General features: G+C 50.8%; 1 protein-coding gene across 4 annotated transcripts; it reads left to right on the top strand.

Moving 5' to 3' along the window:
- The first annotated feature begins 332 nt into the window (after positions 1-332).
- On the top strand, positions 333-24,519 carry MTMR4 (myotubularin related protein 4). 4 transcript variants are annotated; one of them, XM_070044519.1, is made up of 19 exons: positions 333-468; positions 1,910-1,948; positions 5,621-5,710; positions 6,068-6,184; positions 6,699-6,781; positions 8,774-8,934; positions 9,049-9,145; positions 9,348-9,461; positions 10,670-10,866; positions 11,104-11,232; positions 11,747-11,858; positions 12,357-12,552; positions 12,792-12,977; positions 13,068-13,238; positions 13,389-13,543; positions 18,567-19,968; positions 21,639-21,749; positions 21,969-22,057; positions 22,275-24,519. In XM_070044519.1, exons 2-19 carry the CDS (start codon positions 1,946-1,948, stop codon positions 22,450-22,452), a joined length of 3,591 nt encoding a protein of 1,196 aa, XP_069900620.1. In that variant the 5' UTR covers positions 333-468; positions 1,910-1,945; the 3' UTR covers positions 22,453-24,519. The 4 variants fall into 4 exon arrangements, with proteins under 4 accessions (XP_069900620.1, XP_030737576.1, XP_060146983.1 ...); XM_030881716.2 differs by lacking the exon at positions 333-468 and adding an exon at positions 645-744; XM_060291000.1 differs by lacking the exon at positions 333-468 and adding an exon at positions 695-1,294.
- The last annotated feature ends 976 nt before the right edge of the window (positions 24,520-25,495 follow it).

Consider the following 25,495-nt stretch of genomic DNA (forward strand, 5'->3'; position numbering starts at 1 on the left):
AGCAGGGTCGGTTCGCGGATGAAAAGTGAAGGTTGGAGGAACACGTCAAGGTGCGGAAGAAGGGAAACCCTCCCCCACCCCGCGCCAGTCGAAGACCCAGACGGAGCCTCAGGCCCAGCCCTCCCTCCTCTCTTAGCGTTCGGGGTCTTTCTCTCCCTTCCAGCTTTGGGACGGATGACCGCGGCGAAACCAAAACGGAAAATGAATAAACTAAGGAGCCACCGGAGATCTACTTGAGAAGTAACCCGGGGGCGGGGTGGTCACCGGAAGTGACTGTAAGGCCTCTGTCCCTACAAGGCCCCGCCTTCAATTGCGCTACCAGTAGGCGACAGACCGCCCCCACTTCCGGCCCCTGGCGCCTTAGCTAGCGGCCCCCCTTTTACTGTTCTCCCATTGGCTACCGCAGGGACGCGCTGTGATTTCCCATTGGTCGCGTCTCCTCTCCCGCGCCGCGCCTCCTCCCTCCAGGTACAGTCTCGTCTTCCGGCACCCGATAGGCTAAAGGCTGGGAGGGCGTCTGCCCAATTTGACCAATGAGCGGCGTGAAGAGTGAGGGCGGTGGCTGCGTGGTGGGGGGCAGGGCGGGACTTGGTGTGGCTATTGGCCAGGGTGGGCACAGGCCAGAGATAGGATTGGCTGGGGAGAGGGGCACCGTGGTGGGGTCGAAGCTGCGCGGCCTCCGCAGCTGCGGGAGACGGAAGTAGTGAGAGCGCGGCCTCGGAGGGTCGGGCGGACGCCACCTGGGTGAGTCACCGTGCCCCGTGCACTGCCAGTTTGGGAGCCACAACGACCGCGTCTTGCCCGGCCCCGCCCCGGCCCCACCGGCTTTCGTGAGCCCCGCCTTCTGTCATTCGGGGCTCCGCCTCCGAGTCTTTAGGCTCCGCCCCTAGAACCTGGGTACCTGGGCTCCCCTGTCAGCCTGACCCCCCCCCCCCCCCCGGGGCCAGATCACCTAGGTCCGGGAACCCTGGGCCTCCCAGACCTGTCCTCGTCTCTCCCTCTCTCCGTTTCCCTGAGGCTGCTTGCCAGTGGGCGGTGAGGCAGCACCTCTGGCTTGCAGTCTGCTGGCTCCCCCATGGGGAGGGTGGGCTGTGATTACGGAGGCAGGTAGGGCCACAGATGGAGACTTTTATCCCCACAGCCTTCTGCGGGGCACTGCTGGACTGCCCCTGAGCTCGGATAGCAGGCATAAAGAAAAATGTCAGTGAAACCTGGGCCTGGTTCCCTAAGTGGTTCCCTAAGTGGGCCAAGGAGGCCCATCCTGACATTTCTGTTGCTTGGGCCCATTTGACAGGTACTGACTCTGAGGCCTGCACTGGCCTGATTCTGTCCCCGTTGTGTGGCCTCCTCCCACTAACCTGCACCCCACTTGGTGTCAAGTACACTCAGCAAGGCATGTCCAGCCCTGCTGCCGTCTGATCATAGGTTGTGGTCCCCTCCCTCTTGTCCTCTGCTCTGGACTCTGCCCCCAGCAAACAGGTCAGGTGGGTGCTACTCCCAGACTCAGAGGCTGGCAGAGCGCTCTTGTGGATTCACGTTCCCACCAGGGCCAGAAGGGAACCCTGGTTGGGCAGCCTCTCTCTCTTCAGAGTTGGCAGTTCTTTTGCTCTCCCGCAAAGAACAGGGTTTGGAGTGTTTTACTTCTCTTTCTGGGACTGGGAATCAGGACTCTTGAGTCCTGGTCCAGAACTTGATGGCTGCCTTCATGCCCTGCAGAGTCGCTTGTTGCCTTCTCCTCACGTAGCTCCCATTGCCTCTGTCTAGCATGGTGACTTGTGGAGAGGCTGGATGCTCTGCGAGGAAGGCAAATAAGAGTTGTGGGGAAGTTCAGGAGTAGATGTGTGGCATTTGTTGATTCTATGGTGATGTTAATGTTGCTCTTTATGCTTATGTTTCTCGGGCTCTACAGTGAGAAGCAGGTAGCCAGGACCCTCACCACGGTAGAATGGTGAGTACGCTTTCCTCAGACCACTGTGTTTTCTGTAATCCTTGTGTCTTTCTCCATGAAGCTGCCCGCCTCTCCTGGACCTTGAGCTCCAGGCTACTCTGTTCAGCAACTAAGCAGGTTCATCTGCCCTGGAGATAAATTAGGGCTTCCTTAGGCTGCAAAACATCAGCCAATATACAGCACGGGGACGGGAAGCCTCTAGACATCTTTTTCTGTATGTGCTATGCCATGCTTTCCCCACACTACCACTGGCTCCCTTAGCTCTTCATAATGGCCCTTCTCTTGCCTCTCCTGGTCCCTGGGTGAAGCTCTCTGTTCTGGTCTGAAAAGCAAGGGCTCCTTTATATCAAGATCCTTGTACTTCCTACTGGGTCCCTTGAATATTGTGGGTGCTGTATCAGGAGCGACTCCACTAAAACTGTGGGGCTTCTCTACCTCCAAGGTCCTGCTGTCTGTTAAGCTACTGTAGGCAACAGCTGACTGAATATATAGCAGGAGAGCACCCTCAAGGTGCCCAGAATATCACTGGGGGCGGTGTGTGTGTGTATGTGTGTGTGTGTGTGTGTGTGTGTGTGTGTTATAATGATCCCATAAAATTTCCACTAACTGTAACTGCCCTTCTTTCACCCCAAGTTCAGGGAACCCCTTAAGCCCTGAGAGCTGGGAGGAAGCAGTGAGATGAGAAGGGAGTGGGGAGCTACAAGCCTGGGTCCAGACCAGGTCCTTGCTCTGGCTGTATCTCTTTATTTCTTTCACATGTCCCCTGTGCTTAGGGACAGGTCAAGGCATTCAGTTGGTGAGAGGACTCGCTCTTTTCCTCCACAGACACATGGGTGTGTGGGGTGTGCAGTATTGTTCTGGTCTCTTCTCAGAAAGCCTGCTGGTCCTGACCCCCACCAACTGATAGCCCCTTTCCTTTTTCTCTTCTGTGATGCAATGAAAAGTCAGCCTGGTCTAATTTTGAATTCTAGCACCACCACTTAAGTACTTCAGGTGAATTGCATACTTTCTCTGTAAGCCTGAAGTCTAATTTCTTTGGGAGTTGAATGGTTTTAGTGAGATAATGTTTGAAACATGTCCGGCTCATAGTAGGCGCTTAATAAAATGTCAGGTTTTTCTCCTATTCCTCCCTCCCCCCCCCAAGACCAAAACCGAAACAAAAGCCCTGGTTTCTGAAAGTTACCAGGGACAGGGAGTGTGGGGTTCCAAACGGTTCCTTCTGTGACTCTTGGTGACATTTTGAGCCTCTTATCACTGCCCCTTATTCTCTGGCCCTCTACCCAACTCCCTCCCTCCTCCATGAGTTTTGTTTTTGCATAGCTTCTGTGGTCCATAGTTCCAGCACTTCTCTTTCCAAGCCTAAGAAATTCTTTCTCCAGGAAGGACTTTCTTACCCAGAAGACACAGGATGTGAAACAAGGGGAGAGGAGGAGCTGAAGAAGTAGGGCTGGGCAGGGACCTTGGAATAAAAAACCCAGAGAATTTCCCTCTCAGGAGTGTGTAATGACCAAACTGGCACTAGACCAGTGTCCATTCTAAGGGGCAAAAAGGGAGTGGGATTAGTGAGGTCAGGGGATTGGAGGACACTGATGGACTGGGGAATGGTGAGTGGTGGTTTTGGAGGGAAAGGAGGAAGCCTAGAAACTGGAAAGGGCCTCGGGTGGAGGGAGGTGAGCCTCATCCTGGGAATCCGAGCAGGCACTGGGGGGACTCAAAGAGGAGGGGAGGGCGTGGGGACAGACGTCTGAAACAGTGGTGTGGGGTGGCTCACGTGGGAAGATGGGAAATGAAAAGATGTAGGCGGTCCTGCCGCCCCCTCCCACGCCGTGGGGGGGGCGGGGCAGTCCCGCAGCCCAGACTCCTGGGAGCCCCTAGGAGCCCGCCGAGGACGCGCTCCCACGCCGCGGAGGGGTGGTGGGGAGGGAGGAGTAGGGGGCTGTGGGCGGGGCCCGGGGACCCGCCCCGCCCCCGCCTTCCCGGCGCGGCAAGGTCGGGGAGCTCCCCTCGCCTGGGCGGAGCTGGGCTCGCTCCATTGTGGAGAGGAGGGGAGAGGCGCGCGCCGAGCATCGCCGCCCGCGCTCGCCTCCTGGCCGCAGCGGCTGCACCTGGCCGGCCCCGCAGCCGGGATGCGGCGGACGCCCGAGACTGGCGGGCAGCGCAGCGGCTCCGGGGACATGTGCGCTGGCCCAGACCGCCCGCGACCATGAGCCTGACCGCCCGCGTCTCCTGCTCCATGCTCAGCTGCTTCGTAAGTGCCGGCCCCGCCTGCGACGGGCCGGGGACCCCGACGCTGGCTGCACCCGCCGCCCTTCCCAGGGCCAGCCCTTGAGATCCCGAATTTCAGCCCATCCCCCTTACCAAGGGCCCTGGCAGGGGAAGGGACATAATCCCTTTTCTTTCTTGGACTTGCTTTAATCTTCGGGTGCCGGGGATTGTGGAAGGCCGGGGATTGGAATTCTGTGACCCATCATTTTAGCCCTGAAGCCGCTGCCCTTGACTGCAGATCTTCAGGCCCCGCCCTGCAGGGGTACATCCCTTTACCTCCGCCTCTCCATCTTGGGCCCACCCGCTGCATCCTTGCTTGGGGATGTGGGATGTGGCTAGTAGGCCGTCTGGGATGTTAGGGGGCTGGTCGGGGAGCACAGGATGTCTGAGCTGTTTCCCTGGCTCCAGTCCCCTCCCCCTTCCACCACTCCATCCCTCACCTGACACGCCTGTCTTTTCTCCTTGACTGTCCCCCAGCCAGCCTCTCTTCTCCATCTTCCCTGCCTCTCTGCCTCTGCAGGCCTCCGTACCTCTGCATCATTCCCAGGCCACCCCCCCTCCCCCTCTGGTTTAATGCTCCTTCCCAGCTTCCCCCATCTGTCCTCTCAGATATCCCTATCTATCCCCTTCCCCCCCCCCCAATATCTGCCAGACCTCCTCTCTCTCTCTCCCCTGGCTGTCCTGGGTCCCCTGGTTCTTCCCGGGCACGTGGATCCCCTCTTCTCCCCTCCCTCCCTGGTGGCTGGGAAGGAGTTACTTCTGCTTGCTGTGGGTATTCCTCAGGAGTTCCCCTCAGATCAGCAGTCAGGCAGGTTGCTTGGCAGGTGGCAGGAGCTTGTTAGCAGTGCGGGCCTAACTGGAAGAGAAGCTCAGCTCCAAAGCACATCCTCTTTTTGAAAGCATCCGTGAAGGCCCTCTAGAGGCTTGGGACTGAATCCCATGACCCACTCCTCTTTGTCTCCTTCACCCACCAGATTGAAGCCTCAGTGGGGTGGCCTCAGGGGCCTGGGTCCCCTCCTGTCTCTGTGACCAACTGCACACCTGGTTCCTGTTTCTCAGGGCAGCACTTTCCATTCCCACTTCTGTCTTACCCTTACATTCGCCTTTCTTTTCCTTCATTTTCTCTCCTTCATTTGGGAAATTTGGCTCTACAGGAGATTCCCTCTTTGAGGAGCGCAGATTCCCAGTTACTCTGTGGACCTTACTCTTCTCTTAGGCTTGAGAGGATTGAGTTCCCCCTCCACTTCACCCCTCCCACCAAACCAGGTCTCTCTTCCATTCTCTGGTGACCAGAACCTTTATAAGTGTGTATGGGGTGTATGTGGGTTTATTGAGGGGAGGGGAGCAGAATGAGGCCTAATGGGCCAGGCGGAGCCTGGTGACTTAGGGCTGAGGCCTTCCCCACAGGGTGAGGAGGGGCCCCCCAGCCTGGAGTACATCCAAGCCAAGGATCTGTTCCCCCCCAAGGAACTAGTGAAAGAGGAGGAGAATCTGCAGGTAAGGAAGAGTTGGGGGCCCAGGGTGGGTAGAGCTCCCTGCCTGGTTAAAAAACACCCTCCCTTCCCTCCCGCACCCCAAATATCTCCAAGGGGATCTAGTGTGGGAGCTCCGGCTTCCTGCTCCTTGGTCTCTGGAGGGAGGGGAGCCTGTCTGTATGTGCATTATGGAGACTTTGGCCCCAGGGAAGGAAAGGCAGCTTTCCTGTATAGCTGTTGTCTGGTGCTGTTACCATGGAGAGAACTTTTGTCCTGCCTTGGCCCAGCTTTTCCAGAGGAGATCCTACAGATCAGGGGTTGGAGAGGGGATGGAGAGGTGACTGACTTCTGAACTGAGGGCCCCTCTGCCCCTCGGCAGGTGCCCTTCACAGTGCTGCAGGGTGAGGGAGTGGAGTTCCTGGGCCGCGCAGCCGATGCCCTCATTGCCATCTCCAACTACCGGCTGCATATCAAGTTCAAGGATTCTGTTATCAACGTGAGTTTCTGTCTTGTTCTCCCACACCCAAGCCAGAATCCCTGTGAAATTCAAGGTGGGATTGCTCCAATGCTCTACTTGATCATGTTTCCAAAGAGTTGGGGTTCCCTTCTTTTTCTTATTGTCCTTCCTCTAACGGCAGGTCTATCTTTCTGTCTCTCTCACTTAATTTTCCCTTCCCCTCTCTGTCTTTCCCTCACTCTGTTGCTAGGGGCACAGTGGCTTTGTTGGAAGAGTGCCACTTACCAACTGTGTGACCTTGGTCAATCACCCAGCTGAGGTGCAATTTCCTCCTTAATAATATGGTGTGAAAACACCTGCCTTGTGGTTTCTTGTGATTATTAATTGGGGTCACATATGTAGAGGACCCAGCACCGTTACCAGGCACCTAGGAGGCCCACAGTAAATGTTGGTTTCCTTCCTTCTATTGATACATCAGCATCTGGGTGGGGGCGGGGATGAGCAGTGATGTGGAGTGGGGGGATGTGAGCGCCAGTCTGCATTTCCTCTCCAGGTCCCCCTCCGGATGATTGACAGCGTGGAGAGCCGTGATATGTTCCAGTTGCACATCGCCTGCAAGGACTCCAAAGTGGTGAGGTGAGAACGACGGAGCCTCGCTCAGGTCCTCTGGCCCCAGTCTTGTCCAGACCTCTCTGCTGCAGGGTTTCTCTGGAGCAAGAAAGGAAAAATACTGCCTCCCTTTCCCCATTTGGAAGAAACAGTGAAAACCTTGTCTGGGTTGGGGGGTCAATTTTCTGATCCACAGTGTCTTGACCTAAAGAAATGGGGATAATGCTCACGGAGTTTTCATAAGGATTAAATGAGAAGATGCATCTGAGAGCACATAGGGTGATGTCTGGTGCAGAGCACTCACATTGTTGTTGGTTCATTTATTTATTCATTTAACATGTATTTATCGAGCACTCTACTCTATGCCAGACTGTTCTAAGCACTGGGGATACAGCGGGGAACAAACACACAATTTTCTGCCCTCATGGAGCTTATATTCCAGTGGGGAGATAGGAGTGGTAAATAGTAAGTAAAATATGTTAAATCATGGTAATGTAAAGTTAAAAAATAAAGCAGGGAAAGGGGATACGGAGTGCTATGGGGGTGAAGGTTGTAGGTTTAAACAAAGTGACCAGAGAAGCCTGCACTGAAAAGGTGACATTTGAGTCAAGACTTGAAGAAAGTGACCATGTGGGTATTTGGGGGAAGAGTGTGGCAGACAGGGGACAGTGCATGCAAAGGCCCTGAGGTGGGTATGAGCCTGGCACAATGGAAGAATGGCAAAGAGGCTAGTGTGGCTGGAGTGGAGGGCAAGTGGGTCAGGATAGTGGGATACAAGATCTGAGAGGTAAGAGGGGTGTCAGGCTGTCATAATGACTGGTTTTTACTTTGAGGGAAGTGAGAAAACCACTGGAGGGTTTTGAGCAAAGGAGTGACGTGGTCTGTTATAGAATCACTCTGGCTGCTGTATTGAGAAAAGATGGAAGAAGGTTGGGGACAAAAGCTAGGGCAGAAACTGGAGACTAATTAAGAAGCTATTACTGTTACCCAGGTGAGAAATCATGGTGGCTGGTCCAGGTTGGTAGCAATCAAAATGGTGAGAAGTGGTCAGATATTTGAAGGTAGAGATGATAGGATTTGCTGACAGACTGGATATGAGAGAAAGAGGAATCACTCCAAGGATTATTAAAAGGATGCCCAGACTAATAAGAACCTACTGTATAGCACAGGGAACTCTACTCAATATTCTATAATGACCTATATGGGAATAGAATCTAAAAAAGAAGTGGATATATGTATATGTATAACTGATTCACTTTTCTGTACACCTGAAACTAACACAATGTTGTAAATCAACTATATGCCAATAAAAATTAATTAAAAAAAAAAAAGACGCCCAGTTTAGAGCCTGCCATGTACTCGGGTCTGTAGGCATTAAGAACAGGAATCCGCATTGCCCTTCCCTTCAAGGAGATTAAAGTCTAGTTGCTAAAGGAAGACTTAGCCTGTGGCAATATGCTCTGGGAAAACTTACTGTTTAATACTCCCAGCATACTAAGAATAACAGAGGAAGGGGTCTGTGGAATGGGTTAGGCTCGGAAGGCCTCCAGGAAGAGGTGGGACTGCAACTTTCTTCAGAGTATCAGTAGGACATGGCTAGGCTGAGAGGAGACATTATTAAGCAGAAGTGAAAAACCAAGGAAACAGGAATGACATGGGTAGGACTTCCTCCCTGAAACAGAAGGTTTGTGCTGGAGAGTCATGGGAGAAGACACAAGGGGTAGCAGACATTCAGGGCCAGATTTGATGGCATTCAGATTTGATACAAGAAATGGTCGGGCCCCGCTAGAGGGGATCCTTACGTCTCAAGGACGAGAGTTCTTGGGAAGAGAATTGTCACAGCAAGGCAATGTCCCTTGGGTGTTGCCCAGTCTCCCCGGTCCTCCCCAGGGTCCCCATGCCTTACCTCCTGCTTTGCAGTCTCCCCTCCCCACAGCCTTTTTGTGGCTGGGTCTTTGACCCTTATGGCCCCAGAGTTCACTCACCTCTTGCCTCACTTCGTGGCTTCTTGCCTGGCAGGTGCCACTTCTCCACTTTCAAGCAGTGCCAAGAGTGGCTCTCGCGGCTAAGTCGGGCCACGGCGAGACCCGCGAAGCCTGAGGACCTGTTTGCCTTTGCCTACCATGCCTGGTGCCTGGGGCTGACTGAGGAGGACCAGCACACCCACCTGTGTCAGCCAGGTGAGGCCAGGCTGCTCTCTTTAGGAGACTTCTTTTTGTCTCTTGCTTCTCACCCCTCCTCCGCCCTGGACCCCGTGCCCTTGGATGCTGACAGGCACGGGGGCTGTGTTGCAGGAGAGCACATACGATGTCGGCAGGAGGCCGAGCTTGCGAGGATGGGCTTTGACCTGCAGAACGTCTGGAGAGTCTCGCATATCAACAGCAACTACAAGTGAGAGGGTCTTGGGTGGGGAACCAGAACACCTGTCCAGACCCAGACTTCCTCCCCGTGTGGATAAAGCACGGTGGGCACAGCTCCTGGCTCTGTGAGGGGAGGAGGGCTCCTGGTCCCTCTGCCCACAGGGCCATCCCTGGGGATCTTGTGATCACAGGTCTTTAATCAAGCTCCATGACCCCATCTGGTCTCTTCTCAGATTGTGCCCCAGTTACCCCCAGAAGCTGCTGGTTCCCGTGTGGATCACAGATAAAGAGCTGCAGAATGTGGCTTCCTTCCGCTCCTGGAAGCGGGTCCCTGTGGTTGTGTATAGGTGAGGCGGTGGGGGCCGGGGAAGTGGGGGGATGCTTTTCGTGCAGTGAGGAGAGTCAGAAGTGGAGGTCTGCGGCAGTGTGGTTGACTGGGAATTGACACTCTTCCGGGAAGTGGCTATGAAATAATTTTAAAAGAAAAACTGCTTCAGTTTTCTTTCTCCTGAGGACGAGGCTTTTGGGGAGTTTACACATTTTTCTTTCTTCCTTTCTTCCTTCCTCCCTCCCTTCCTCCCTTCCTTTCTCTCTCTCTCTCTTTTTTCTTTCTTTCTTTTTAGGACCTGCGTGTGTGTGTGTGTGTGTGTGTGTGTGTGTGAAACATTGCTTTAGAACAGGGGTTGGCAAACCATGGCCTGTGAACCAAATCCGGCCTGTATCCTGTTCTGTGTATAGCCTGTGAGCTGTGAATGGTTTTTACATTTTTTAAAAAAATTATTTATTTTTGGCTGCATTGGGTCTTCGTTGCTGCGCACAGGCTTTCTCTAGTTGTGGCGAGCGGGGGCTACTCTTTGTTGCGGTGCACGGGCTTCTCATTGTCGTGGCTTCTCTTGTTGCAGAGCACGGGCTCTAGGTGCGCGGGCTTCAGTAGTTGTGGCTCGTGGGCTCTAGAGCGCAGGCTCAGTAGTTGTGGCGCACGGGCTTAGTTGCTCTGTGGCATGTGGGATCTTCCCAGACCAGGGCTCGAACCTGTGTCCCCTGCATTGACAGGCGGATTCTTATCCACTGCGCCACCAGGGAAGTCCCGGTTTTTACATTTTTAAAAGGTTATTTAAAAAAAGAAAACACAGAGAGAAGAATGTGCGACAGAGATTGGCTGTGACTCCCAAAGATGAAAATTTATTGCCTGGTTCTTTACAAAAAAACATTTGTGAGGCAGGTAGTAGCCATGAGGTTTGGAGTTGTTCATGCTCTGGGCCCAGGCTTGTTCTCCTGCTGGGTGTCTGTACCTGCAGCAGGTGCTGTGCAGATTTGATGAGTCAAGGTCACCTTGGGAATACACAGCGCATTTGAGAAATATGTGTGACAGTGCTTTGTAAACTGTAAAGCCGTCTTGAGATGTTAAGGGCTTTTGGTTGCTGTTATCATAGCCTGGATGATCTGGTGGCCCCTGTTCACTCTGGAGGTCTTGGTCTGGCCCCCTGGGGTCTCAGCAGTGGGCCTCTGGGGGCTGTGAAGGCCAAGGGCCTGATGGTTTCTTCTGTTTTGTCAGACACCTACGCAACGGGGCTGCCATCGCCCGCTGCAGCCAGCCCGAGATCAGCTGGTGGGGCTGGCGCAATGCCGATGATGAGTACTTAGTCACGTCCATTGCTAAAGCCTGTGCCCTGGACCCAGGGACAAGGACCACTGGGGGCTCTGTCAGCACCGGGAATAGTGATGCCGGCGAGGCATGTGATGCTGACTTCGGTAAGGTGTGGGTGGTGTCGGCCCCCTGGGGACTAGGCTCCCACCTTGGCCTCCTGGGCTCCAAGTGAGAGGGTGGGATGAAGACGACAACACACAAGGTGTCTGGGTCCCTGTCTTTCGGTGGGGACGAAAAGGTGATGGCGTGTGAGGGGTCTCATCAAAGGGAGTGCCCCAGGGTGGGGTGCGCCTGGGCAGATGGCCGACCCAGGGTCCTCTCCCTGCTGTGTGTGTGTTTAGATTCCTCCCTGACTGCATGCTCCGGAGTGGAGAGCACAGCTGCCCCCCAGAAGCTGCTGATTCTGGACGCCCGATCCTACACGGCGGCGGTGGCCAACCGGGCCAAGGGTGGAGGTTGTGAATGTGAAGGTATTGCTGTTACCTCAGTGACTGCAGCCAGCCTGTGCTCTGGTGGCTTTGGGGACAGCTTGTGTGGTGGAAAGAGCCAAACAAACCTGGCCTGGGATCAGGACTCTGCCACTCAATGGCTAGGACTATGCTTAAATTGCTTAATCTGTCTGAGTTTGACTTTCTCATCTGTAAAGTGGGGCTGAAACATGCCTTGCAAAGTTGTTGGGCGATAGAGAGGTTACATATATAAAGTTACTGGCACAGGGCAGCTACTGTTTGTTGAGGATTTACTATATGTCGTCATTACTAGTAGTCCTCGAGCATCGTTGTCATTGAGGTTATCGTCATCACTATTAGCTTACGGCATTTGAGCACCCGGAGGGAAAAGGGTATTGAGATCTCCAGAGTGTATCGAGTCCCCGTCCTGGAGTGCTCTGCCCTGCAGGGAAGCTTTGCCCACTGGGCTGCTCTCGTCCTGGATGCCTGTTTCCAGAACACGCTCTTATGCTCCACTCTCCTCTTATGTGTGCAGAGTACTACCCCAACTGTGAGGTCGTGTTCATGGGAATGGCCAACATCCATGCCATCCGGAACAGCTTCCAGTACCTCCGTGCTGTGTGTAGCCAGATGCCCGATCCCAGCAAGTAGGTGTTCCCTGTTCTGATTCCATCCACCCTCCAGTTTCATCCCTTACCCAGTACTTCTCGTGCTTGGAAGGTCTGGTGGGGAGTTGGGGAGTGTGAGACACAGGAAACCCGAGGGCCTAGGTGCAATGGGCTAGTTCCAAGAACACTTCTTCCACTTCTCAGCCAACGCTTTGGAACGGCCACAGGACACTGGGTTCCTTTTGTTTTGATGAGTTGTCCTCAAGGACGCAGAGAACTGGGGAGAGAAAGTGGCTTCTAGATGTGCGTGTGATGCTTCCAAATTCCTCTGTTGATCCAAAGACTGTCTTGTCCACCCCAGGTCCCATTTTCCCTACCTTCTTGCTAGACACCTCTTGGCAGAAAGGCCATGGGCTGGGCCTCTTAGCTTCAGCTCTCACTGGGGACTGTGTTAAGGTGTGGCTGGCCGTGGGTGGCGGAGAGACTGTTGTAGCCTTGGCGCCCTTAGTGACAGATGTGACCTCTGCTCTCTTGTAGCTGGTTGTCGGCTCTGGAGAGCACCAAATGGCTGCAGCACCTGTCGGTGATGCTGAAGGCAGCTGTGCTCGTGGCTAATACAGTAGACCGGGAGGGCCGGCCTGTGCTGGTGCACTGCTCAGATGGCTGGGACCGGACGCCGCAGATCGTAGCCCTGGCCAAAATACTACTGGACCCGTATTACAGGACGTTGGAGGTATTCGGAGGGGTTGGGTGGGAAAGAGCAGAGGGAAAGGGGGCGTTTGGGGAAGGTACTAGGCCCTCTGGATCCGTTTGGGGGATCTTTCCATAGAGGACACTGGTGGCTTTAAGTCCTCTTCTAGGTTTGGGCATGTTCTTCTCTGAAGCTGCCAGCCCCCTGCTTCGGGCATCCCTGGAAGGAGCACAGTAGCCTTCCCAGAGAGACCCTATACTTGAACCTCCTCTTTGTTGCAGGGTTTCCAAGTGTTAGTAGAATCTGACTGGCTGGATTTTGGGCACAAGTTTGGAGACCGCTGCGGCCACCAGGAGAACGCAGAGGACCAGAACGAGCAGTGCCCTGTGTTCCTCCAGTGGCTCGATTCTGTTCACCAGTTGCTCAAGCAGTTTCCCTGCCTGTTTGAGTTTAATGAAGCGTTCCTGGTAAGTCCGTGAGCCTGGTAAGTCCGTGAGCCTGAGGCCAGGGTGGGGGCCGGCAGCCCAGGCCCGGTGCAAGCTGTCTTGGCCGTCTAGGTAAAGCTGGTGCAGCACACGTACTCCTGTCTCTACGGCACGTTCCTGGCCAACAACCCCTGTGAGCGAGAGAAGCGCAACATCTACAAGCGAACCTGCTCCGTGTGGGCCCTTCTGCGAGCTGGCAATAAGAACTTCCACAACTTCCTCTACACATCAGGCTCAGAAATGGTAAGTCCGCACCCTTATCCCGTAGGTGCGTCTTGGGGACCTACAGGGAGAAAAGGCCGAGTCAGCGGGAAGGACTCGGGCCCAGAGGCTTAGGAAGGAAGGGGGCCCTGAAACATCTCACAGAACCCACGTACGGGGCTGCTTCCCTAGGTCCTGCACCCCGTGTGTCACGTCCGGGCGCTGCACCTCTGGACAGCTGTTTACTTGCCAGCGTCATCTCCATGCACACTCGGGGAGGAGAGCATGGACCTCTACCTTTCCCCGGTGGCTCAGAGCCAGGAGTTCTCTGGCCGCTCTCTGGACAGGTAAGAAGAGCCCTTTTTGCTCTCTCCTCTCTCCCCTAGGGAGGCAGCAACTGCTTTGTGTCTTGCCTAAATGCTGTTCTTTTCCTTTTATGAGATATTTTAAAGCAACCTCTTGAGCCAGTTGAAGGCCAAACTTGGCCCAAGACTCGTAGTTAGCTTGGAGGGCACTCTGTATGTTCCCAAGGTCCGTCCTTAAGATAAGAGTGGTTACCTTTTTTCCAAGCTGCTATTACCCTTTGTGACAGACCCAGGGGAGAGGAGAACAGAACAGAAAGGACTATTTCAGGAAGACTTGTGGGAATGGTCTTGATCGATGTTCACTGGCGTGGGAACCTTGCTATCTTAGTAATAACCTTTGCTATGTCCAGCATTAGCTTCCAGAGAAATGGGTTCCCAGAAAGAGAACAGCCTTCACATTACTCCCTCAGAATTTAAAGGGAGACATAAAAGTTAAAGTTATATTCTGGCTGAATATTTGGGGGGAAGTAGAATGGAGATTGGTTAAGTTATAAGAGTAATATCTGTTCTTTGTTTTTAAAAAGAGCCAAGCAGTATAACAGTAGAAAATGGCAGTTCTGCCTCCCTGTTCCCTGTCCCCACAGGTGTCTACAGCTGGCGCTTTGGTGCGTGCACTTCCAGATGTTGATCTCTACACTGATACAGCCACTCTCACAATCTCGTGTAGAAACATTTTTTAAATCCAAAACCAATCATATTTTGCGTACCGTTCTGCAAATTGTTTTCCCCACTGTGTGTCAGGATGTCACCCATGACAGCACACATAAAGCTGCTGTATTGTTTTTAGCGGCTGCATAGTAGTCCAAAATTAGAGTGCATCAAAATTTATAAAACCAGTTTTCGATTGGTCATTTAGGTTTATCCCATTTTTTAATCATTATAAGGGGTGTTTTAGTTAACATCCTTATATGTATATTTTAAAAATTTTTTTTTGTAAAATACATACAATATTTACCATCAAAACCATTTTTTAAAAAAAATTTTCTTGATTTTTGGCTGTGTTGGGTCTTCATTGCTGCATGCGGGCTTTCTCTAGTTGCGGCGAGCGGGGGCTACTCTTCGTTGCGGTGTGAGGGCTTCTCATTGCGGTGGCTTCTCTTGTTGTGGAGCACGGGGCTCTAGGTGTGCAGGCTTCAGTAGTTGTGGCGCATGGGCTCAGTAGTTGTTTCGCATGGGCTTAGTTGCTCTGCAGCATGTGGGATCTTCCTGGACCAGGGATCGAACCCGTGTCCCCTGCATTGGCAGGTGAATTCTTAACCACTGCGCCACCAGGGAAGTCCCCTAAACCATTTTTAAGTATACAGTTCAGTAGTGTTACCGTATATGTATACCTTTGCTTTTGTGCTGGTGTTTCTGCCAGATAAATTCTTAGAAATGAAAATGCCTGGTTCGAAGCATATGTGCATTTCTAACTTTGATCTTTGTTTACTGGTGGAAGGTTTTTAAAATTAAAATATAACTTACATAATTGGTTGAATATTATAAAGGAAAACAAAAACCCCCAACCCCCAAGTTACTAGTTTTAGGGTCTTTGGAGCTGTGTCCGTTGTCAGGGGCCTATGGATAGGCTTCAGGAATTCTGTGATTTTTCTCTTTCCACAAACTATGCAGAATTTGAGTATAGGTTCATAAGTTTGCTTTTCTAGGGAGAGGGGCCATAACTTTTTATCAGATTCTTAATAAGTTCTGTGACCCATTTAACAACCATGGCCTTAAATCAATACCTAAGTTTTCAAACCAATAAATGTCTCTTAAATACCTACAAGTTGCCTAGTACTGTAGTGGGTTTTATGGGCTGTACCAAAGACATAGAAGATATTGATCCTATAAGATACCTTTAAAAAGCTGTAAGATCAGGCATAGGACAATTAGAGAACAATTCTAAGTTAGCATCTAAGCGAATAAGAATGTGTCTTGTTCAAAGCTACTAGAGAAATGAGAAGTAAGAAAGGGGTCATAGGGTGACTGTTTACTCAGAGACGTTTTCGTGGAAGACCAGGCAGGAACCATGGCTTTTTACTGTCCCTAGTGCCTGGCTCAGGGCCTGGCACATAATAGGTGATTTAGTAAATGCTTAAATGAACAAACAAATGAATGGAATAATGGGAGTTATGAGCTTGGTAACAAGGTTAGTGGAGAGGGGTCCAAAAGAATTAGAAGCATGAGAGAGTTTCTAATTTTTTTAAAAAGAAGAACCACCTCTCTGGAGCTGGCAGGGTTTGGGAAGAGGTATTTTGAGGAATAGAAAGAAATAAACAGGATAGTTCATTGAGGGCTTTTATACTGAGGAGTTAATTTTGTTTTTTATAAATTTATTTTATTTATTTATTTTTGGCTTCATTGGGTCTTTGTTGCTGTGTGTGGGCTTTCTCTAGTTGTGGTGAGCGGGGGCTATTCTTTGTTGTGGTGCGTGGGCTTCTCATTGCGGTGGCTTCTCTTGTTGAGGAGCACGGGCTCTAGGCACGTGAGTTTCAGTAGTTGTGGCGTACGGGCTCAGTAGTTGTGGCTCGTGGGCTCTAGAGCGCAGGCTAAGTAGTTGTGGCATACGGGCTTAGTTGCTCCGTGGCATGTGCGATCTTCCCGGACCAGGGCTCGAAGCTGTGTCCCGTGCATTAGCAGGCAGATTCTTAACCACTGCGCCACCAGAGAAGCCCCTGAGTAGTTTATTTTGATTCAGTTGTCCATAGTAAGTCATTGTGACCTGGTAACAATGGGATTTTTCAAGAATTAATCAGTGAGCAATGTAGTTGGAAGCACAGAGACCAGCCAGCACTGTTGTAATTCAGATATGAAAGGAAGAGTCCTTGGAAAAGAGAAAGGATTAAATTCAGACGTTGTTGAGAAGTCATTAGCACTCTGTGGAGTTGCCTGAACATTGAAGGGTGGAAGTGAAGAGTAAAGAGGTCAGTCAAAGACAGGTCCCAGGGCTTCCCCGGCGGCACAGTGGTTGAGAGTCCGCCTGCCGATGCAGGGGACACGGGTTCGTGCCCCGGTCCGGGAAGATCCCACGTGCCGCATAGCGGCTGGGCCCGTGGGCCATGGCTGCTGAGCCTGCGCGTCCGGAGGCTGTGCTCCGCAACGGGAGAGGCCACAACAGTGAGAGGCCCGCGTACCGCAAAAAAAAAAAAAAGGTCCCAAGTCTCTGAGCTTAGAAACCAGGAGGAGGATATTAGTACCACCTATAGACACTGAAAAGTTGAGAAGATGCGTCAGTTCAGGGAGAAGGAGGAGATACCGGCAGGTTGGGACTGAAATATTTTGACAGCACACAGGAGGTATGCTGCAGGCAGTTCGAGATAGGGTTGGATTTAGAGGAGTAGTTGTATAAGGGTTTTAAAGGAAATGGTTTCTCTAACAGCTGACCTGACTCACCTTCGGTTCTACCTTTCCCTAGATCAGAAACGTCCTGCTCTCTTTCCTCTTCTTCCATTGAAGTGCAACAACCCATTCTTCTCTCCCCAGCTCAGATCCTCCTCTGTCTGTGTAGCCTTCCCTGACCACATTAGCTGGATGAGCTCTCTCATGGTTCCAAACTCCTCAGGCATGATTGTCTCTACCAGCATTATTAATTAGACCTTCGGTCCACATAGGCGTCAGCTGTGGGCGACTGCAGGCTGTTGCTATTGGTGAATCTGGATAAAGAGTACACTGGATTTCTTCACACTCTTCTCTCTACTTATTTTGTATGTTTGAAAGTTTCCATAGTAAAAAGTAAAACAAAAAAAAAGAAAAAAAGAAAAAAATTAACAAGTTGCCAAGCTGTGAGATTCAAGCTCTTGCTGTGGGACTCCAGAGACTGTAATTGTAACTGTTGTCATTGCCTTCCTGGAATTTGTTACCACACAAACACACATTGATCACAAAAGTAAAATCAAACACAAGAATACTTTTAAAGAAGTATTAATAAGTTTCAAAAACCAAACACTTAAAAAAAATCAGCTAGCTCTGTTGTAACTGCACCTTTGAGGGATTTTTCAGTGTGGGCTGGGCTGACTGAGGCGTCTGAAAATAGGAGTCCAGCGAAGTCTCCACTGTTTCCTGGCAAATTTCCCTCAAGTTTTGTTGCTCCAAGGACTTTAGAACTTTAAAAATTAGGGCGGTCATTCTTGCAAATGTCTGTTACCCCTTTGGTGTGCCAGAATGCCTCTAGAACTTTGCGTGCTGTACACGAGGGGAAGTTTCCGTGCTGACTTGGGACTCATAGGAGCACGCGGCCACTAAGTGGTTGTAAAAAGCTGTGCTGGTTACTCCTGTGATGGAGGGATAATTTATAATAAGGAAAGCTGTAAAAATGAGGAGTCGTGAGTGTAGCCTTTATGTATTTATTTATTTATTTTGGCCGCACCCTGCGGCATGTGGGTGGGATCTTAGTTCCCCAACCAGAGATCGAACTTGGGCCCCCTGCAGTGGAAGCGCGGAGTCTTAACCACTGGGCCGCTGGGGAAGTCCTGTGAGTGTAGTCTTAATTAGTTTGCGGTTGGTTGCCTATATTTTGAATCCTCGTAGCATCTCTGCAAGGTAATTTATTGTCATTTTATGGAGGAGAGAAACCAAGTGTCTGAGAGGTTAAATAGCTTACTTGTAGTCACATAGCTAATCAGCGTCAGAGCCAGCATCGTCAAGCTCCAGAACCCACCTTCTTTCTGTCTTGCCATGTGTGATAGAGGCGGTTGGACATTAGGTGTGAGGCCGAGATGTAGTCCTGGCCTGAAGGGTAGATTGGGAAGGCATCAGCTTAGAAGGCAGTTGAAGCCACGGGAGTGGTTGAGATTGCCAGGGAGACTGTGTGGGGTGAGACTGATGAAAGCTGAGGACAGAGCCTGGGTTCCGGAGTTCATGTCCTCCACTCTTTGCAGAGCAGACTCTTTGCAGTGCACATTGGTCATCTGTAATCTTAAATTTTGTTATTTCTTGTGAACTCTGGCTTTGATTGCTTTGATGACCCAATTCCTGTATATGGAGGTAGCTCAGCTCCTGACCTGGAGGTGGTGTGTTGTCATTCCAGATTACCTAAAACGAGATCTGTGGATGATCTTCTTTCTGCCTGTGACACAAGCAGCCCCCTGACGCGCACGTCCAGTGACCCCAACCTGAATAACCGCTGTCAGGAGGCCAGAGCAGGCCTGGAGCCCTGGCATGGCAATCCTGAGGGGTCAGAGGCAACCTTCGTGGAATCTGGGCTAGGAGGTCTTCAGCAGACTGTAGGAGAAACGGCTCTTCCTCCGTCTCTGCCCAGCAGCCAGAAAGACTACTTGAGCAGTAAACCTTTCAAGAGTCACAGAAGCTCTTCTCCAAGTTACAGGCTGCTTAATGCTGCAGTGCCCCAGGAAACGAAGAGCAGCACCTCTGATCCTGAGTTCAAAGTCCTAGAAGAGACTAAGGCACCAGCTCCAGACCCTCCTGCCCAGGATGAGCTGGGTAGGACTTTAGATGGCACAGAGGAGCCACCTGAACATTGTCCTGAAAAAGCAGCTGTCCGAGCACTCTCTAAAGTTGTTTCCAACAAGCGTGATGGAACTTGTGATTTTCCTGAGTCTTCCCAGGACTCCCTCACAGGTGCCCCCGAGCAGGCCCAGCTAGACTCTGTGCTAGGTGTGCCCTCCAGAGGTGCTGCAACTCACGGTCTGGGCACCCTTTGCAACCCACTGAGTGCTACCTGCCAAATTCCTCCAGACCCAAGCACCGACTTTCTCAACCAAGACCCCCCAGGGTCTGTGGCAAGTGTCTCCCACCAGGAACAGCCCGGTTCTGTGCCAGATCTGATTCAGGGGGAAGAAGACATGGGCAAAAGAGGGAATAATAGGAATGGGCAGTTATTGGAAAACCCTCGCTTTGGAAAGGTGCCATTGGAACTGGCCCGAAAGCCAATTTCTCAGAGCCAGATCAGTGAGTTCTCTTTCTTAGGGTCCAACTGGGACAGCTTCCAAGGGATGGTGACTTCATTCCCGAGTGGGGAGACCACCCCTCGGCGGCTGCTTTCCTACGGCTGTTGTAGCAAGAGGTCGAGCAGTAAGCAGATGCGGGCAACAGGGTCTTGCTTCGGGGGACAGTGGGCTCAGAGAGAAGGGGTGAGGTCACCGGTCTGTTCTACTCATTCCAATGGACACTGTACTGGTCCAGGAGGAAAAAACAACCAGATGTGGTTGTCTGGTCACCCAAAGCAGGTCTCCAGCACGAAGCCTGTTCCCCTAAGCTGCCCTTCTCCAGTGCCTCCTCTCTACCTGGATGACGATGGACTCCCCTTTCCCACGGATGTGATCCAGCATAGATTACGGCAGATTGAAGCGGGGTACAAGCAAGAGGTGGAACAGCTACGTCGACAGGTGCGTGAGCTTCAGATGAGGCTGGATATCCGCCACTGCTGCGCCCCTCCAGCAGAGCCCCCCATGGACTACGAGGATGATTTTGTAAGTACTCGCCTACTGCCACGCAGCCACTCATTCTGTCCTTCCGTCCAGCCTTTCACCCATTCCATATCCATTCATTGGGTACTTGCTGTGTGCCAGAGTTAGGGGGTTGGGCTGTAGGATGAAAGACGTAGTCCCTGCTCGCAAGGAGCTCACAGTCTATTGGGAGAGACAAGTAGACAGTTAGAATGCTGTTCTTAAGTGTTGAGGGAAGCATCAGGTGTTGGGGGCCTGGGTGGAGTCAAATTTCGGGGAAGTCTCTCCTGAGAAGCCAATGCTTGAGCCGAGTGCTGAAGAATGTGTCGCTTTTAGCCATGTAGAGAGTGAAAAAGAAATACCATTTGCAGAAGCATGGAGGCAATAGGTACTCCAGCGGTATGGCTTGAATAAAGGGGTGTGTGTGTGTTCGCACACGCGTGTGTGCATGCGCGCACACTTGTGCTGGGACTGTGAGGGAGGGAGTTGGTAGTGTGGCGGGAGGTGACCTTGGGAAGTGGAAAGGGATTAGAAAGGTCAGCCTGAGTGCCTGTGTTGTGTGGATTCTACCCTCAAGGCAATAAAAGTTTTGGCTAGTGAGTCACATGATCAGATTTGCATTTAAGAGTACTACCCTAGAGGGACTTCGAATGGCACGGCCAAAAAAAAAACAATTGAGTACTAAAAAGAGTGCTACTACCCTAGCAACAGCGTGTCAAGCAGATGAAACCCAGATGGGGAGGCTGGTTAGGATGTTTTGGAATAAGCCAGGTGAGAGGTGATGAGGACTATCTAGGCTTCACTGGGTCAGGAGGCCTTGGGTTCTGGCACAGCAGCCCTCGGGGAGCTTCTAGAAGCCAGCTCTAGGACATTCCCCCTTGCCTGCTGCCCACTCCTCTGCTGGTGGGATGGTCAGGGCTAACAACTTCTTACTATTCAGGGTGATGGTTTAGAACAGGAGTCAGCAAATTTGTTTGGTAAAGAGCCAGACAGTAAATACTTCAGGCTTTGTGAGACATATAGTCTCTTTTGCAGCTACTAGGCTCTTCTGTCTTACACAGAAGCAGCCATAATGACCATGTGTAAATGAATTGAGCATGGCTGTCTTCCAACTTGACTTACAAAAACAGGCAGTGGGCCAAATTGGCCTGTGGGCTGTAGTTTGCGATTTAGAATGTAACAGGAGAAATATTCTTTCCATACTGTGATGGAGCATATTGGTTAAGAGCATGGGTCTGGGGGCTTCCCAGGTGGCGCAGTGGTTGAGAGTCCATCTGCCGATGCAGGGGACACGGGTTCGTGCCCTGCTCCGGGACGATCCCACATGCCACGGAGCGGCTGGGCCCGTGGGCCATGGTTGCTGAGCCTGCGCGTCCGGAGACTGTGCTCCGCAACGCGAGAGGCCACAACAGTGAGAGGCCCGCGTACCGCAAAAAAAAAAAAGAGCATGGGTCTGAAGCCAGACGCTAGGTCCAAATCCCACGTTTACTACCTATTAGCCCTTAACTCTCTCTATGGCTTCGTTTCCTTATTTGTAAAATGAGGATAATAATAGCATACATCATAAGATTGTTGTGAGGAGTTAAATAAGGTCACGCATGTGATGCACTTAGAAACAGTGCCTGATGCATAGTAAACAATGAATGTTAGCGCTGATGAAGATGATGGTGGTGATGCCTTTGCTTTTCCTTTAGACGTGTTTGAAGGAGTCAGATGGCAGTGATACAGAAGATTTTGGTTCTGATCACAGTGAAGACTGCCTTTCAGAAGCAAGCTGGGAACCTGTTGATAAGAAAGAGACTGAGGTATGTCCAGGCAAATATGTGGCAGGTCCTTTTGCAAGCCAGTGAGTTCTCATACTTCTCAGAGATGACTGACCTGTTCTTCCCCAGCCGAGTCTCTCTGTAGGGCAGTAGTAGCTGCCTAGGCCTTGTCATTTTCTTCTGGGATGCTTTCCTTGTTGCAGTGTTTCTTTTCCACTCTGTTGACAAGGACCTGGGATTTTTCCTTTTGCCTTCTGTTAGGTGACTCGCTGGGTTCCAGACCATATGGCATCACATTGCTATAATTGTGACTGTGAATTCTGGTTGGCCAAACGCAGACACCATTGCAGGTAAGATGTTGCCTATGATTCAGTATGGCTCGTAAAGCCTACTGAGGGACATAGTTATGAACTAAACTGAATTAACCTGAAAATGGAGATATCTTAATAGGAACTATTTTTGTTTTCTCCCAACTTTTTCTTTACTCATGTAAGGCCTTTCAGAGTATCATTCGTTCCCAGTATATCGGCATTTCTGATGAACTCTCCCCTCTTTGTGCTTTGGCAGAAATTGTGGGAATGTATTTTGTGCTGGCTGCTGCCACCTGAAGTTGCCCATTCCTGATCAACAACTCTATGATCCAGTTCTCGTCTGTAACTCATGTTACGAACATATCCAAGTATCTCGGGCCAGGGAACTCATGAGCCAACATCTGAAGAAACCCATTGCTACAGCTTCCAGTTGAATGCCAGAGGAGAAGACCTGTCCAGTTTTAGCAGGTTTGAAGGGAGGATCTGCTTCAGGTGTAGTTTTGAAGGTTCCTTGGTGTGGCTCATGAAATCACAGAGCTCAAAGATACAGTCTTGAGAAATCCTCCTTGGTACCATGAGACTGGAGCAGAGGAATTCCAATTTGGCAGGAGGTCCTCTACTGGTGAGACCCTTACCTTGGGGTAATGGTCCTGATCCAGACCCAGAGTCTGGAAGCTTAACGTTGAGTTGGTGGCTCCAGTTTCTTTCTCCTGGGGTCACAAGATGATGATTTCATAGATACTGCCTGGTGATGTGTGCCCCAAACAGCAATAGAAAGGCATATGTATAACCAAACTCCAAATGATAACCAGATCCATCTCTCCTCCACCTTGAAAAAGGCAGATTATAGTATATAAGATAGGAATTCCTATCCTATTTGAAATGAACTATACCCTGTACCTCTGTGCTCTGTGTCTGTGCATGAAGGCTCAGTCCTTAGAGGCACTCCCTCTAGTTGCATTAGCTCTGTCTTTCTGTGGAGTTTGGTTTAAAGACTGGTTCAGCAAGTGGAGGTTTTGCTGTATTTTTCACTTGGCTCATCAGCCAGCATCAGTGAATATTCAGTTTAGGGGGACAGTTTTAGGGAGTGAGACCTTTTTGGGAGCAGAGGAAAACTCTGCTGACGTTCAGTCCTGGCAGAAATCAGTTACTTTGAGCTGTGAAGGCAGGAGTCGTTGTTACTCAGTGGCAGCTCTCGAGGTATGCACTGTGAAGAATGAGAAGGGAAAAGCAGAAATTATCCTTGTGAAATATTTGCTGATTGTGCCCTACCCTTTGCGCCTGACTCTTCCTAGTTGTCCTGGTGCTAACACAGGAGCTACACCCTGATCCTCTCCTGGCATGAAAATAAAACACTGTTTATTTTGGTTGTTGTTCCATTGCCCTCTTCCCACATGTCCTCCTTCCCTTGGCTGCTGCCTCCTCTGGGTCACACTGCTTCTTATCCTGAACACTTGACACCTTGAGGGTAGAATCTAGTGTTTGGTTTTTACCTCCTAGAATACGCTGTTTGGTATGTGAGGGTTTCAGTACAAATGCTGCTGTCTATTTCTGTGCACTTAACAATGGAACCCAAACAGAAGAGAATAAAGCCTCGATACCAAAATTGGGAGAGAAAATGCGTCCATTTGGACCAAAGGGTTTTTTTTTGTTTTTGTTTTTGTTTTTCCATCTTAATATGTACCAGTGGCACTTAACCAAAAAATACAGTGATATAGCCATGTACTGTGGTTGGGACAGATACAGTCTCCTTGACCTATAATGAAACCACTAGGATTTCCTTATATATTTTACTTAATTCGTTGGTGTATGGAAGGTAAATTACCCTTAGGCTTACCCTGTTTTAAAATTATGGTAGCCGTCTAACTACTACTTGTTCATGCTTCTTCCTAGAAAAAAAATTTTCATTCGAAAATAACTAGGATCTGCATTTAGAACAAGAACTGTTATTTGTCCTGACCTTTTCTTCAGCCCTACTGAGAAGCATCTGTGCTTTTATACTTGCCATGGATGTAACCTAAAAAGTTTTGGCGTAACTAGGTCAGTCTAGCGGAACTTTTTTTCGTTTAAATGGAGTTGAATAATGGAGATTTTGTGTCCGGGAAATTCCTGAGATCATTGAAAAAATAACAAACTATTCCTTGTCTTGATAATAAAATTCTTCTAAGCATTTTCTCAGTCATTAAAATTTACTGCCAGTTGTGAGTGGCTTTTTAATTAACTTGACTTTCACTGCACTTCGATTGGCAACGTTTGAGGAGACTGTATCTGTCTACTTTGTGTGGCTGTTTTGAGGGGCTGTCCCATCAGTGAACATACTGCATGGCCTTGGAGAGAGACTCTGGGCTCTCAGCTCAGATGTATTCATCAAATACTCCTTTCAGAGCTCTTGTGGGTGTAAGTGACATGATGTGGCCAAAAATCCAAACTGTGCAGTTGCGTTGTGACAAACATGCAATGTGCTGTAAAAACTCGATACAATTTAAATAAAATCTCTATATTAGTGCTGCTTTGTTGGGTCTTTTTCTTCATTTTCAGTTTCTAAGACAACTTAATACTCATTTTTTCTTTGACCATGAGAAAGGACTGAAACATTATACCCCTTCCTCCCAACCATTTCCATTTTTTAAATGGCCCTCTTTTTATCAGCACAAGCTTAGTTATTGATCAGATAGGGGAGTTACGCTTATGGATCCTACAGGGTTCTATCCCATCTCATGTGAGGTTTATTTCTCTTTAATATCTAAAATTTCACCAGCTGGTTGATCAGGCACACGGGATTGTACCTGTCTCCCTGCTTCCTGCTTCCCTCCTCACAGGCTCCTTCCGTTTTCTTTCCACTTTGGGTAAACGGTCTTGGGAAAAATATTGGCTGAAAAGAGTATATTTCATAACATGTAAAATGCTACTCTCTAAAAGGTGAATTTGTGTATTCAGGATACCTTACCACCATCACCATTTTTATTTGGAGAGACAAGCAATTCAACTGTTAGGACTAAGGTTATAGAGTTGTGCCCTTTTCTGTCGAGAAACGTCCGATTTTGTACTGCCCCACTGCTCACTTGCTTAATTCTAAAGTCCCACAGCTCCGCCGGCCGCAGGGAAATATGGGTCAGCATTCCACGGGGGTTAACCGGGCCGATCTCTTTGCAGGACGTAACACTACCTGGCGGGCGGCGGTTCCCAGCCCTTCCGGCGGGTTTAGGACGCCGAGAAAGCGCGACTTCCCCGCCACTGCACGTGGCCAGGCCGCTGGGGCTCAGGGGGTGGATCGATCGCGGTGCATCCGGCCGCGCAGCGGGAACTCGAGGCCCCATTGGCTGTGCCAGCGGGCGCCGCGGGGGCTCGCGCACCAACGGTCCCCGGGTTGGCGGCGGCGGCCTGGCGCTGGCAGGAGGGGGCAGGGAGAAGCGAAGGCCCGGGTTGGGGGGGATCGAGAACGGGGTGTGAGAGCCAGGCTCGGCGGGGCGAGGCCCA

The sequence above is a fragment of the Globicephala melas genome, chromosome 20, assembly GCF_963455315.2.
Source record: "Globicephala melas chromosome 20, mGloMel1.2, whole genome shotgun sequence".
Classification (NCBI taxonomy): Eukaryota; Metazoa; Chordata; class Mammalia; order Artiodactyla; family Delphinidae; genus Globicephala; species Globicephala melas.

What these genes read in the sequence shown, in the direction of transcription:
- MTMR4 (XM_030881715.2), top strand. Translation starts at nt 3,735, where the DNA reads ATGAAAAGATGTAGGCGGTCCTGCCGCCCCCTCCCACGCCGTGGGGGG. An exon ending in CATATCAACAGCAACTACAA is followed by an intron (nt 9,146 to 9,347) that starts GTGAGAGGGTCT and finishes GTCTCTTCTCAG; the next exon opens with ATTGTGCCCCAGTTACCCCC. An exon ending in CGTATTACAGGACGTTGGAG is followed by an intron (nt 12,553 to 12,791) that starts GTATTCGGAGGG and finishes TCTTTGTTGCAG; the next exon opens with GGTTTCCAAGTGTTAGTAGA.